Below are 13,393 nucleotides of genomic sequence, written 5' to 3'. Positions count from 1 at the left end.
AATGTAAATGATAGAGCAGCAATATGCAAAATACGCATAAGTGCACATTCTTTAATGATTGAAAGGGGAAGACATCTTAACATTCCTAGAGAGGAAAGATACTGTCCTGTCTGTAAAAATGGGGAAATTGAGGATGAACAACATTTCTTATTACAATGTAATAGATTTACCTCAAAACGAGAAATATTAGAAAATAAAATAAATGTTATATTTAAAATACAGCGTAACATTACCACTGATGATAAAATATCTCTATTGGTTAACAATAGCTCAGCATTATTACTTAGACTGTCTTCCTCTTTCATATCAGAGTGTCTAAATATAAGAAATAGTGAACTAATATGAAACACCAATATGTAACTTTTCATTCTATAATGATATGTTATCATGTAACTTTTCATTCTACCATGTCAATTCATATAATTATATGTATGCAAAAGGTCTTAACCATTTATTGTTAATGAGTTTGTGCCAATAACATATTTGTATATTTATTTGTATGTCATTTTATTGGAAATCTCAACTATACCTGTTACCTGTTACCTGTCTGGTAGGTTCACCCTTTCTAAGGGCACTCCCAATGGGATTAATTTAGGTTAAATAATATGTACATTATATCAGAGACATAATTATATCAGAGACATATATAATACTCTGATTGTATACAGTTACATTTAAGCTTTTAAACATATCAAAATACCTGTACAGTAACACCATAAACCAAGAAACTCCTACTAACACATTAATAATAAGGTATAATTATGTAAAAAAAAAATCAGAAACAAGTACCTGTGCTAATTAAACCCCTCCTTCGTCCTGAACATGCATGAAATATTTGCCACTTGACGTAAAGCAACTATCAATCAATGATCATCAATCGTATGAAGATGTTTTATTTCCAATAAATGGGCTCACAAAGAGCATAATGCAATATAAGACATTAATAAAACAGCAACAAACAAAAAACAATAGTCAAGTATACATACAAGAAAATTTACACATGAATGAACTACACACACATAGACAATAATAGTGCATTGACTTGACATATCAACGATATAAGGATGAGGCTTAGAAACGGGGAAATGCGAGGCTCTGCCGAGCTTTTTCCCCGTTTCGGGTCGAATCCTTATATCGTTGATATGTCAAGTCAATGCACTATTATTGTCTTTATACTGCAATCTAAAAAAAAAACATTTTCAATTGTTGTTTAATGTGTTAATGTTATTATTTGATTTAAATATTGGGAAACTTCCCCCTTTTATAAAAACGCCTCATATCATGCAGGCGGGGAAATATACATAACAATGAAATGTGCATTACCTGTTGAAACCCGCAATCGATGGTGAACGAATTTGTTTGAGAATGAACTCAAATATCAACAATAAGCATAAAACATAATGATTTATAGTTTGCAAACCAAAAATATTAACAAGTGAAATATGTTTTTTTCTAAAAATTGCAAAAGAAATAAGTGTGAGTCGTTGTATACATTGGGAACAAGAACAGGTTGAATAGGTCGTATGAATAATTAATTAAAATTTCGGCAATTTCTATTTAAATATTCATGAGGAAAAGTGATATCAGGTCAGTGACTGTATATGACATAGAAATATACGGTCAACGCATTTTGACTGCTCAAATAGAACGAGTGCAGTATAAATAGACAATAATAGTGCATTGACTTGACATATCAACGATATAAGGATGAGGCTTAGAAACGGGGAAATGCGAGGCTCTGCCGAGCTTTTTTCCCGTTTCGGGCCGAATCCTTATATCGTTGATATGTCAAGTCAATGCACTATTATTGTCTTTATACTGCAATCTAAAAAAAAAACATTTTCAATTGTTGTTTAATGTGTTAATGTTATTATTAGATTTAAATGTTGGGAAACTTCCCCCTTTTATAAAAAGGCCTCATATCATGCAGGCGGAGAAATATAGAACACAATGAAATGTACATTACCTGTTGAAACCCGCAAACGATGGTGAACGAATTTGTTTGAGAATGAACTAAAATATCAACAATAAGCATAAAACATAATGATTTATAGTTTGCAAACCAAAAATATTAGCAAGTGAAATATGTTTTTTTTCTAAAAATTGCAAAAGAAATAAGTTTAAGTCGTTGTATACATTGGAAACAAGAACAGGTTGAATAGGTCGTATGAATAATTAATTATAATTTCGGCAATTTCTATTTAAATATTCATGAGGAAAAGTGATATCAGGTCAGTGACTGTATATGACATAGAAATATACGGTCAACGCATTTTGACTGCTCAAATAGAACGAGTGCAGTATAAATATAAATATACCTACAGTACGGAATTTACCGATCATTTAGCGATTGGCGAATCCTAACGAAGAAAACTTCCGAAAGCAATCGTAACTACTCGGCTATTCTCGCTACGCCTACAATAGGCATAGCGAGAATGGCCGAGTAGTTACGATTGTCCCAAAAGGTGAAGCAGCCAGTGTTTGTCTTCACATGGTAAAGTTTGCACACGGACCGAAATTTACGGTAAGTTTACGACATGGGAAACGAAATGGGAAGGTTTTAAGCGTGCAGTAAGTACAGATCAGTACAGTTCCAGTATACAGAATTTAATGTAAATAAACAAAGTCAAAGGAACCGCTTCAACATCAGGTTTTAACATTGCGTCATACAGAAACTATCCTTCTTCTTTCAAATAAAGTTAAATTACAATTACTGGTATTTTGCAGATCACATTTATATTCTTAAAATAAAAGTCAATGGGACAAATGAAATGTTTTAATTGTGATATCTTCTAAATGTCAACAGTGTGTTAGTTGACTTCTGTAGGGTAAATTATGTGACGCACATTAATCATTGCATCATAACTTTTAATCACAATTTTAAAAAGTATTCATGTTAACCCCCCCCCCCCCCCCCCGGATTTAAATCCTGATGAATGAAGACCTGCCATCTTTCCCCAAAATGAAAAAGAGTTAAATTCCACTAAATTAAGGCCTGCTTACTCTGCCACTAATAAAAAGATAGAATGCAATGCCTGTGAACTTTTAGTGTAACATTTATAATTACATGTATATAATTGTGGTATTTATTTAGGTACTTTTTCACCTTTGATAAAAAAAGAACTTGATGAAGAAATGCAAAGCTTAGGCAGGATGAGACACTTACCAAAAAAAAAGTCAGGATGACAATTTAGGTAAAAAAAAGTCAGGATAAACTTAAAAAGAAAAGGCAGGACCGAATAGAGTGAAAAATAAAAAGGCAGGACAGAGATTACAACTAAAAAACTTGCAGGACAAAATTTTTCATCCAAGTCCCCCCATAAAAATCAAATGGTAGCTCCCTTATGTGCAAGATAATGGAAATGAAACGAGTTCAGGCAAAGTACTGGTAATCGGGTGATACATGTATATTGATTTTGGATAAAATTTTGTTTCCATTTAGAACTTATTGAACTGCATTGGAATATTGAAAAAAATGACCCGTAATTTTTATTCTTCAAGAGATACAGTCAACTAAAAAGTTGTAAACTATGTCTATAAATGTATGAAAAATTCTGCGAAAAATATACATCTTTTCACTTTAAATAACGTTAAATCTTGAAAATCCATCCACGGCCAAAGAAATTGGATTTAAATAACTACTATTGCTTATTGATTTCTCCTGGAAAAACCATGTAAGAAGAATATTGGAAATGAGACCCCAAGAAATGTTTATAGGCTAAAAATAAATAGGATCCTCCTTAAGGATAACCGTTACAAAATGTAGTAGATGTAGCTTATTAAAAACACTTGTAAATCAAGCAAATTAGTCTTCTATCTAAGGAGGGATGGTTACATTTTAGTTCAATTTTTAGCTCACCCGGCCCACAGGGCCAAGTGAGCTTTTCTCATCACTTGGCGTCTGTCGTCTGTTAACTTTTACAAAAATCTTCTCCTCTGAAACCACTGGGCCAAATTAAACCAAACTTGGCCACAATCATCATTAGAGTATCAAGTTTATAAAATTTGTCTGATGACCCCGCCAACCAACCAAGATGGCCGCCACGGCTAAAAATAGAACATAGGGGTAAAATGTAGATTTTGGCTTATATCTCTGAAACCAAAGCATTTAGAGTAAATCTGACAAGGATAAAACTGATTATCAGGTCAAGATCTATCTGCCCTAAAATTTTCAGACAAATCTGACAACCCGTTGTTGGGTTGCTGCCCCTGAATTGGTAATTTTAAGGAAATTTTGCAGTTTTTATTGGTTATTATCTTGAATATTATTATAGATAGAGATGAACTGTAAACAGCAATAATGTTCAGCAAAGTAAGATCTACAAATAAGTTGCCATGACCTAAATTGTCAGTCAACCCTTTAGGAGTTATTGCCCTTTATAGTCAATTTTTAACAATTTTTCTAAAATTTTTGTAATCTTTTACAAAAATCTTCTTCTCTGAAACTACTGAGACAGATTTAACCATACTTGGCCATAATCATTATTAGGGTATCTAGTTTTAAAAATTTGTCCGATGACCCTGCCTTCCAACCATCATGGCCGACATGGTTAAAAATAGAACATAGGGGTAAAATGCAGTTTTTGGTTTATATCTTTGAAACTAAAGCATTTAGAGCAAATCTGACAGGTAGCAAAAATGTTCATCAGATTTAGATTTATCTGCCCTGAAATTTTCAGATGAATCCAACAACCCGTTATTAGTTAGTAATTTTACAGAAATTTTGCAGTTATTTGTTATTATCTTAGATATCATTATAATATCTAATATCTAATACTATTAATTATGATTTTAACCTTATTTTACATGATTTCCAAAGCATCAGCAAATACAGGTGAGTGACACAGGCTCTTGAGAGCCTCTAGTTTATATTTGTGTATATACTGGTAATACATAAAATAGTATTCATAAAAATTTTCATACATTGTGTAAAATTGAAAAGATAAAATATTTATCCTAATTTATCCCTAAATCATTATATACTTAGGAGTCTAGTAGTTCGATCATCACACACAATTACTCAATTGCTTCAATGAAAGCTTAGATGCATTACATAAGCCAACAGCACTGTTGACTTGAAATGTACACAGAGGTAATTGAACAATATATATATACACATGATACATGACGATGATAACTAGGTGGGAAAACCTGGAACAAGCATATTTATGGAAAAAATGAAAATAATAAGATCATGAAGATTGGTCAAAAAAGATAAATTTTCAATAGTTGTTAAGTGGTACATTTGAGGAATCTTTCTTTTTAAACACACATTAATGGGATTTCAATAATGATGTAATTTTTTATTCAAGATGTGTTCCTCAAAACTATGTTTTGTATGTCTAACACTATATTTGCTGTCCTTTTTACCTGAACAAAGAAGTTGTAAAGAAACTGAGCAAAACAAATTGTATGATAAAGTCATCCCCAAACCTATCAAACCAAACGAAGAAACACTGAAACAGATCATTCCTCAGAACTCAAGTAATACGTCGGAACACGAGAGACTTGTAAAGAGGGAATATTTTATTTCTAAGTTATTTGAAGATTTTGGTAATGAAAATTTATGGGGAAAGGGGTCAGGGGGCCCGGCCACCCTTTATAGAGCTACATTTATGGATAATGCCTAGAATTTTTACATGTTCCATTCAAAACCTTTGCCCCCTTTCAAAATGCTGGATCAGCATCTGGCATCGAAATCTTTTTTTGTATTTTTTTGTTTTTCTCTGATTCTTGCCAAACACATCCACTTCAATGATTTATTCAGTAAAAACAAATTCCTTGACCCTCTACTTGTTTTTGTATTTGGACTCCTATAGCATTCCCGTTAAACAAAACAACACAGAACAATCCTTAATGGTCACACCTCCTAAGATAAAATTTATATAGCGAATTTTTTATCTATACATTTTATAATAAATGGAAAATACTTTTATTTAGAAATTAGATGGAAGCAATAGTTTTATCTCAATTCTCACTTTTATAAAGAGGCAAATTCTAACAAATATAAAGCTAAGAAGATGTGGTATGATTGCCAATGAGACAACTTTCTGCCAGGGACAAAATGACATAGAGCTTAAAAACTATAGGTCACCGTACGGCCTTCAACAATGAACAAAACACTGATTTCGACATATATAAAATTGTCAGAAAAATATCCTTCTAAAAATGTTATCCTCACAAAAAAATATAAATAAATAGATAGGAAGAAAAAGAAAGAAAGAAAGAACATTGGATAAATCAACCCATGTGAAATATAGAATAGTGTAGCGTTCATCTGCAAAGTATATTAAAAAACAATTGTCATAATTGAAATAAGGAATGATAACTAAAATCGATCGTATGATAGGTAAGGGATATGTGTGTTTATACGTGATCTTATGACAGTAAAAAAATAAGGCGGGAATCTGGAGAACCACGTACGTGTTAAATAAAAATGCATGATTTCTTTCATTTTTCATCATGTTAAAATTATTTGATATGAACGAAAATTCCAGTGTATGATTTTGAAAGTCTTGGAAAACTTTGTTCAAACTTGAGCGACGTATTTAATCAAATTCAATGGTTGGCAACAACCAGTCCCATTAGGTCCGTACGTCGAGTTACGTACGTATGTCATTTTATTGGAAATCTCTACTATACTTGTTACCTGTTACCTGTCTGGTAGGTTCACCCTTTCTAAGGGCACTCCCAATGGGATTAATTTAGGTTAAATAATATGTACATTATATCAGAGACATAATTATAACAGAGACATATAATACTCTGATTGAATACAGTTACATTTAAGCTTTTAAACATATCAATATACCTGTACAGTAACACCATAAAAACCAAGAAACTCCTATTAACACATTAATAATAAGGTATAATTATGTAAAAAAAAATCAGAAACAAGTACCTGTGCTAAACCCCTCCGTCCTGATCATGCACGAAATATTTGCCACTTGACGTAGAGGAACTAACAATCAATGATCATCAATATAATGAAGATGTTTTAATTCCAATAAATGGGCTCACAAAGAGCATAATGCAATATAAGACATTAATAAACAACAACAAACAAAAAACAATAGTCGGGTATAATACAAAGAAAAGAAAAAGAAAATTTACACATGAATGAACTACACATATACCTACAGTACGGAATATACCGATCATTTAGCGATTGGCGAATCCTAACGAAGAAAACTTCCGAAAGCAATCGTAACTACTCGGCTATTCCCGCTACGCCTACAATAGGCATAGCGAGAATGGCCGAGTAGTTACGATTGTCCCAAAAGGTGAAGCAGCCAGTGTTTGTCTTCACATGGTAAAGTTTGCACACGGACCGAAAATTACGGTAAGTTTACGACATGGGAAACGAAATGGGAAGGTTTTAAGCGTGCAGTAAGTACAGATCAGTACAGTCCCAGTATACAGAATTTAATGTAAATAAACAAAGTCAAAGGAACCGCTTCAACATCAGGTTTTAACATTGCGTCATACAGAAATTATCCTCCTCCTTTCAAATAAAGTTAAATTACAATTACTGGTATTTTGCCGTTCACATATATATTATTAAAATAAAAGTCAATGGCACACATGAAATGTTTTAATTGTTGCAAATCAAGTGATATCTTCTAAATGTCAACAGCTTGATAGTTGACTTCTGTAGTGTAAATTATGTGACGCACGCTGTACAGCTGTACATGTGCGTATACATTTTATTCCAAATAATATTTTAAGCATGGAAGATTCATTTTTGGTGGAAAGATGTGGAAAACAACATTCATTGCTATGTTTTTTTTTGCAATTTGCAGGATATTGCACACAATCAACAACTTAAACAAACTGATTATACTACATTGCATCATCTTTTAATCACAATTTTAAAAAGTTATGCACTACAAATTCATTTTCAATCATTTTTGTATTCTTGTAAATACAAAAATGTTTATATACATGTAAAGGCCAGTGAAGCTGCTGAAAACAGTAAATAATCCTCAGATAATTGAAGGTCTACTGAAAGCCTAAAGAAGAAGAAGATACCTGGAATGCAAGACAAACTTGCCCCAGTGTGCCAAATCGCCTCAGGCCAACCCGATTCCCTATAACTTTCTGCTGAATGTTTTCACTTTAAATAATGTTACATCTTGAAAATCCATCCAGGGCCTAAGACATTGGATATAAATAACTATTATTGCTTATTGATTTCTCCTGGAAAAAAGTATGTAAGAAGAATATTGGAAATGAGACCCCAAAAAATGTCTATCATGTCTATAGGCTAAAAATATATAGGATCCTCCTTAAGGGTAACCGTTACAAAATGTAGTAGATGTAGCTTATTAAAAACACTTGTAAATCAAGCAAATTAGCCTTCTATCTGACATTGCATCATAAAAAGAGGGATGGTTACATTTTAGTTCATTTTTTTATATTTGTGTATTATACTGGTAATAAATAAAATCGTGTTCATAAAAATGTTCATACATTGTGTAAAATTGAAAAGATAAAATATTTATCCTAATTTATCCCTAAATCATTATATACTTAGGAGTCTAGTAGTTCGATCATCACACACAATTACTCAAATGCTTAAAGCTTAGATGCATTACATAAGCCAACAGTACTGTTGACTTGAAATGTACACAGAGGTAATTGAACAATATATATATATATACACATGATACACGACGATGATAACTAGGTGGGAAAACCTGGAACAAGCATATTTTTGGAAAAAATGAAAATAATAAGATTGGTCAAAAAAGATAAATTTTCAATAGTTGTTAAGTGGTACATTTGAGGAATCTTTCTTTTTAAACACACATTAATGGGATTTCAATAATGATGTAATTTTTTATTCCAGATGTGTTCCTCAAAACTATGTTTTGTATGTCTATCACTATTTTTGCTGTCCTTTTTACCTGAACAAAGAAGTTGTAAAGAAACTGAGCAAAACAAATTGTATGATAAAGTCATCCCCAAACCTATCAAACCAAACGAAGAAACACTGAAACAGATCATTCCTCAGAACTCAAGTAATACGTCAGAACACGAGAGACTTGTAAAGAGGCAATATTTTATTTCTAAGTTATTTGAAGATTTTGGTAATGAAAAAGGTGTGTTGACACATGATGGACTGGACAAAATGTTAACACAGTTAGGTTTTAAAGTTGACCATGTTGATAAAGATCATGATCACAGCGAAGACCATCATCACAATCACTTTGAAAATGAGCACAAACATTCAGAAGAGGAAGATCAGACTCCCAGGAATAAAGATAAAAGATATTTGAAAATTATTTCAAAAAATGAAAGTTCTGTTAAAGTGAGTATTTGCATTGTGTAACATAATGTTCAAAATGTAGTAATATTGGACACTAATATTATTTTAAAAGAGACATTTATAATATTACAATGTATATGTATATATTATATATGTGGTAATGAAATAATCGGATATTTTATATGAATGATTAAATTCTTCTTTTATCAATTCTAATCTTCAAAGAAAAATGATAAAAGAGTACAATTTGTAATTTATATGCAATATTTGGTGATCAGGATGATAGAAAACTTAAATACTGTATAAAATAACTTGCTCGTAGGTATTTGAATTGATATACATGTATATATAAATTATTTACATAAATCATAAATTATCTTATAGGCTTGCATACTTAACATCCTTAACTTTCTCTGAAGTTACATTTGACATTTACAGAGGCTGATTTAGGGGGCGGCCTAGGGGGCCCGGGCCCCCCCCCCCCCCCCCCCCCCTTTTGTGGGAAAAATTTGGTTGATTATATAGGGAATCACTGAAGCATGACTGGAGCAGGCCCCCTCTTAGGCAGTCAGTGGGCCCCCACTTATGAAAATTTCTGGATCCGCCACTGATTTAATCAAATGGGATCCTTTACTTAAAAAGGGTGACAATGTACATTTGTACGTTGTATCATCAGACTTAATGTCCCCTTGGTTCAAATTTTATGATAACGATTTGTACATCACACAATAATGACTGTCAGTTATTTTTATAAAATTATAATTTGAAATTTTACAATGTAAAAACTTTTGTAAAAGAGAAAATGTTGGCTTTAAATTTTTAGGAAGAATACAATGTTGACAGTATGTTACATGAGTATGGATATACAGCTGGTATAACAAGGAACCAGTTTGTTAACTTTTGTCCTGGGTTTCTGTTCATGTTGATGGGTTTAGAGCATGCTGATGAACATGATCACAATGGAATTCACCAACATCTGAATACATCAGAGAGTAGCTACCGTCTCCCAAAAGGTACGTAAAAAAGTTTTTAAAAAAAGGAGATATGATAAAAGCCTTCCATCTGGCCCCTGGAATTCTTAAATTCTTTCAAATTTTTGTCTGATTTATCAATAGATGGATAGGGTGTCAATGTGATCCAGACACTTTAGTACAGAAATGTAAGTTATGAGGCATAAAATAAAAATAGGTTTGTTTGCTGTTGTCCGGTCAAGCCTCAAAAATCAACCTGACAAAAAAAAATATATAATTGACCTCATGGAAGGTAACATTTTGTTATCAACTTCTAGTCCTTGAAAAAGAAAAAAAATGGTTTTACTAATACTGGTATTGGTTATATGGAACATAATAATCATATATATAAAAATAAGAAGATGTGGTATGATTGCCAATGATACAACTCTCCACCAGAGTCCAAATGATATAGAAGTTAATAATTATAGGTCACTGTACGGCCTTCAACAATGAGCATAGTCAGCTATAAAAGACCCTGAAATGTCAAAGGTAAAACAATTCAAGAAAACTAACAGCCTGATTTATGTGCAAAATAAAACGAAAAACAAATATGATACACAGCAACAAACAAAAACCACTGAGTTACAGGCTCCTGACTTGGGACAGGCACATACAGTATGTGGCGGGGTTAAACTAGTTTGTTGGCGCCAGACCCTCCCCCTGTCATATAACAGTACAACATAATAACTCATCAGATCGATACAAAGCAGAAAGACATCTAACAAAAACACAGACTGGACGTGGCAGGGTATTTGTACATCCTTACAACAAAAAAGACCTAAAGTACACATCTGAGAGAACTGGTAGTTACTGACAGCTAGTTCAAAGCCAATAACAAGTAGTTAAAAAAATCATGCATCTAAGCCTAAAAAATCAATCTGCACACATCCAACATCCAATGGATTTAGTGTAAAGACGTCATACATGATTATAAAATGAGAAAGAACACGTGGTAAGTAGTATGTAGAATGATGTACATGAACATGATGTAACTTTATAATGTTATAGATTAAATAATACAGCAAGCACAGTCATACATTGTACATTCAAATATCATAAAAATGAATTAGGAGTCTTCTTTCTGTCAAGATATTTAAATATGCTGCACAAAGTACAACCTTAGATAGATATTACAATAAAGATTATTGCATAATTACATATGAAATTAAACAAACTTTTTAGTTAAGAAAATATTGGTAGTTGCAGTGAAAGTTTTTCCTATAGTCCAAAGAATTAAACTTTTGCTCTGCATATCTACTTTTTATCGGAGCGTTGCAAGATGATCATATATTGACTACTTGTTAGCTTATAAATTAATTGGCTGTTTAAAAAATGACAATTTTTGCTTATATTTAAAGAAAAATAAGAACTTTTTACTAAAGATCATCATTTTTAAGACAAAATCAAGAAGGTTATTGCGCTGAAACACTACACCTACCCACTTAGACTAAAAATTTACAACAGCACACTTGTCAAATAACGAAATTTAAATTCGGAGAAAATAGAATGAAATAGGTCGATTGTGATGTGTGTTGTTAGTAACCACTGGTAAAGCGAAGAATTTAAATATCTCAAAAGTAAAACTGTTTACACACCAATAAATAATAATTGACCAGGCCACCCTTGAACTTTTGTTTTGTTTGGTGTTGCCTACCCATGCCTTGTAGGGTTGGGTAGGTAGGTAGAGATTTTTTTATTTTATTTGGCCAACATCATAAGTTACAACTTGGTAGGCAACATCAAACAATTTAAATTTTATTTTTCGCCCCAATGTAGTTAAATGAATTGACTAGTACACACTAAATGTAATTGTATTTCAGTATGGGGATTCAGCTGTCTGTCAGTGACTGTCATCAGTTTAGTAGGACTACTTGGTGTAACTGTTATTCCTATCATGCAGAAAGTGTTCTATAATCACCTGTTACAGTTTTTAGTAGCGTTAGCTGTTGGAGCCCTCTCTGGGGATGCTATGTTACATCTCATTCCTCATGTAGGTTTATTTGTTAGTATTTGATATACCCCCAAACATTAAAGTTATGGAGAGTAAAATGGTAGTGTGTCTGTCAATGCGCCAGAAAGCAATACCCTCTTACCATGCTTACACTGGATTAAACTTGGCAAGTTGTAGGGACCATGGGAAGTTTGTCCATTAGATACATGTATCAAGCTTCAAAACAATGTCATGCGTCATATATAACAAAAACGAACTCAAGTTGAGTTTATATTTCATATCTATCTGCTGTATATATATATATATATATAGCTCTCTACTTTGCTTTTTTTATTTCTCTCACCAGAGCAACATACATTGTGACATCAATTTAATTTACCAAGCTTTGTACTTTAGTGTTGATTTTCTGTATGTAAATTGTTGCTTGCAGACAGGCGAAACGTCAACCAGTTAGAATTTTTTCAAAGGATAAGATTAGCTAATGACAGTGACTCTCTTAATTTGCATAACAACTTTATTGAAATTGCACTTTGATATTTTAATCAAATAATGTTCCCGGTTTCATGTTTTATGTTTTCATCTTTAGAAACAGAAGAAATTACCAAAGAAAGATTGTTTTAATAAAATTTATAAAGTTTGAAGTTAAGGGACCCACAATCAGTGACTCACATCTAGCTCATTTATCCTCTGAAAAATTCTTATCTTTCTACTGAGCTGCAGTAAATGCCATTGTCTTCAATAGTGCTATATCAAGGGTTTTTTTTCCACACCATAAATTTATATGATTTGAAATTATTCAAACTACTCTTCCTGTCTTTCCACCATTGTTTTTGTTCACTTTGATTGATGTTTTTCACTAGCAAGTTGGGAACAGATTGGTTTATATATCAAAAACGAGGTCCAGTGGCGGATTTACCAGGGGGGGGGGGGGGGGGGGGGGGGCAGGGTACACGTGCCCCCCCAGTTGGGGTCACCAAAAAATTTTCTAACATAAGCTATTGCTACTGTATCTGCTTATCTAGATCGAAAATCAAGACACAGCTTGATTTGACTTCCTAAACTGGTCGTTAATTGACCCCAGCTTCAACATGTGTGATTTATGACAACTTATCGATGGGTGTGTAAATATTGACACCTTTGTGTAATGTCTATATCCAA

General features: G+C 32.5%; 1 protein-coding gene across 3 annotated transcripts in view; it reads left to right on the top strand.

Moving 5' to 3' along the window:
• Positions 1–2,445: 2,445 nt before the first annotated feature.
• LOC127726211 (zinc transporter ZIP6-like) overlaps positions 2,446–13,393 on the top strand; it is a 36,896-nt gene continuing 25,948 nt past the window's right edge. The window contains exons 1-4 of one of the 3 annotated variants that reach the window (XM_052233510.1): positions 2,446–2,524; positions 8,852–9,313; positions 10,095–10,284; positions 12,105–12,274. In XM_052233510.1, the coding sequence (XP_052089470.1) occupies positions 2,492–2,524; positions 8,852–9,313; positions 10,095–10,284; positions 12,105–12,274 (855 nt within the window). In that variant the 5' untranslated portion in view covers positions 2,446–2,491. Of the gene's footprint in view, positions 2,525–7,231; positions 7,343–7,362; positions 7,431–8,851; positions 9,314–10,094; positions 10,285–12,104; positions 12,275–13,393 lie in introns of those variants that run through there. The other 2 variants (XM_052233509.1, XM_052233511.1) reach the window with 2 other exon arrangements.

This window comes from Mytilus californianus, unplaced genomic scaffold (assembly GCF_021869535.1).
Source record: "Mytilus californianus isolate M0D057914Y unplaced genomic scaffold, xbMytCali1.0.p SCAF_17, whole genome shotgun sequence".
In the NCBI taxonomy this organism is placed as follows: Eukaryota; Metazoa; Mollusca; class Bivalvia; order Mytilida; family Mytilidae; genus Mytilus; species Mytilus californianus.
This window is presented reverse-complemented; position numbering and strand designations above follow the sequence as displayed.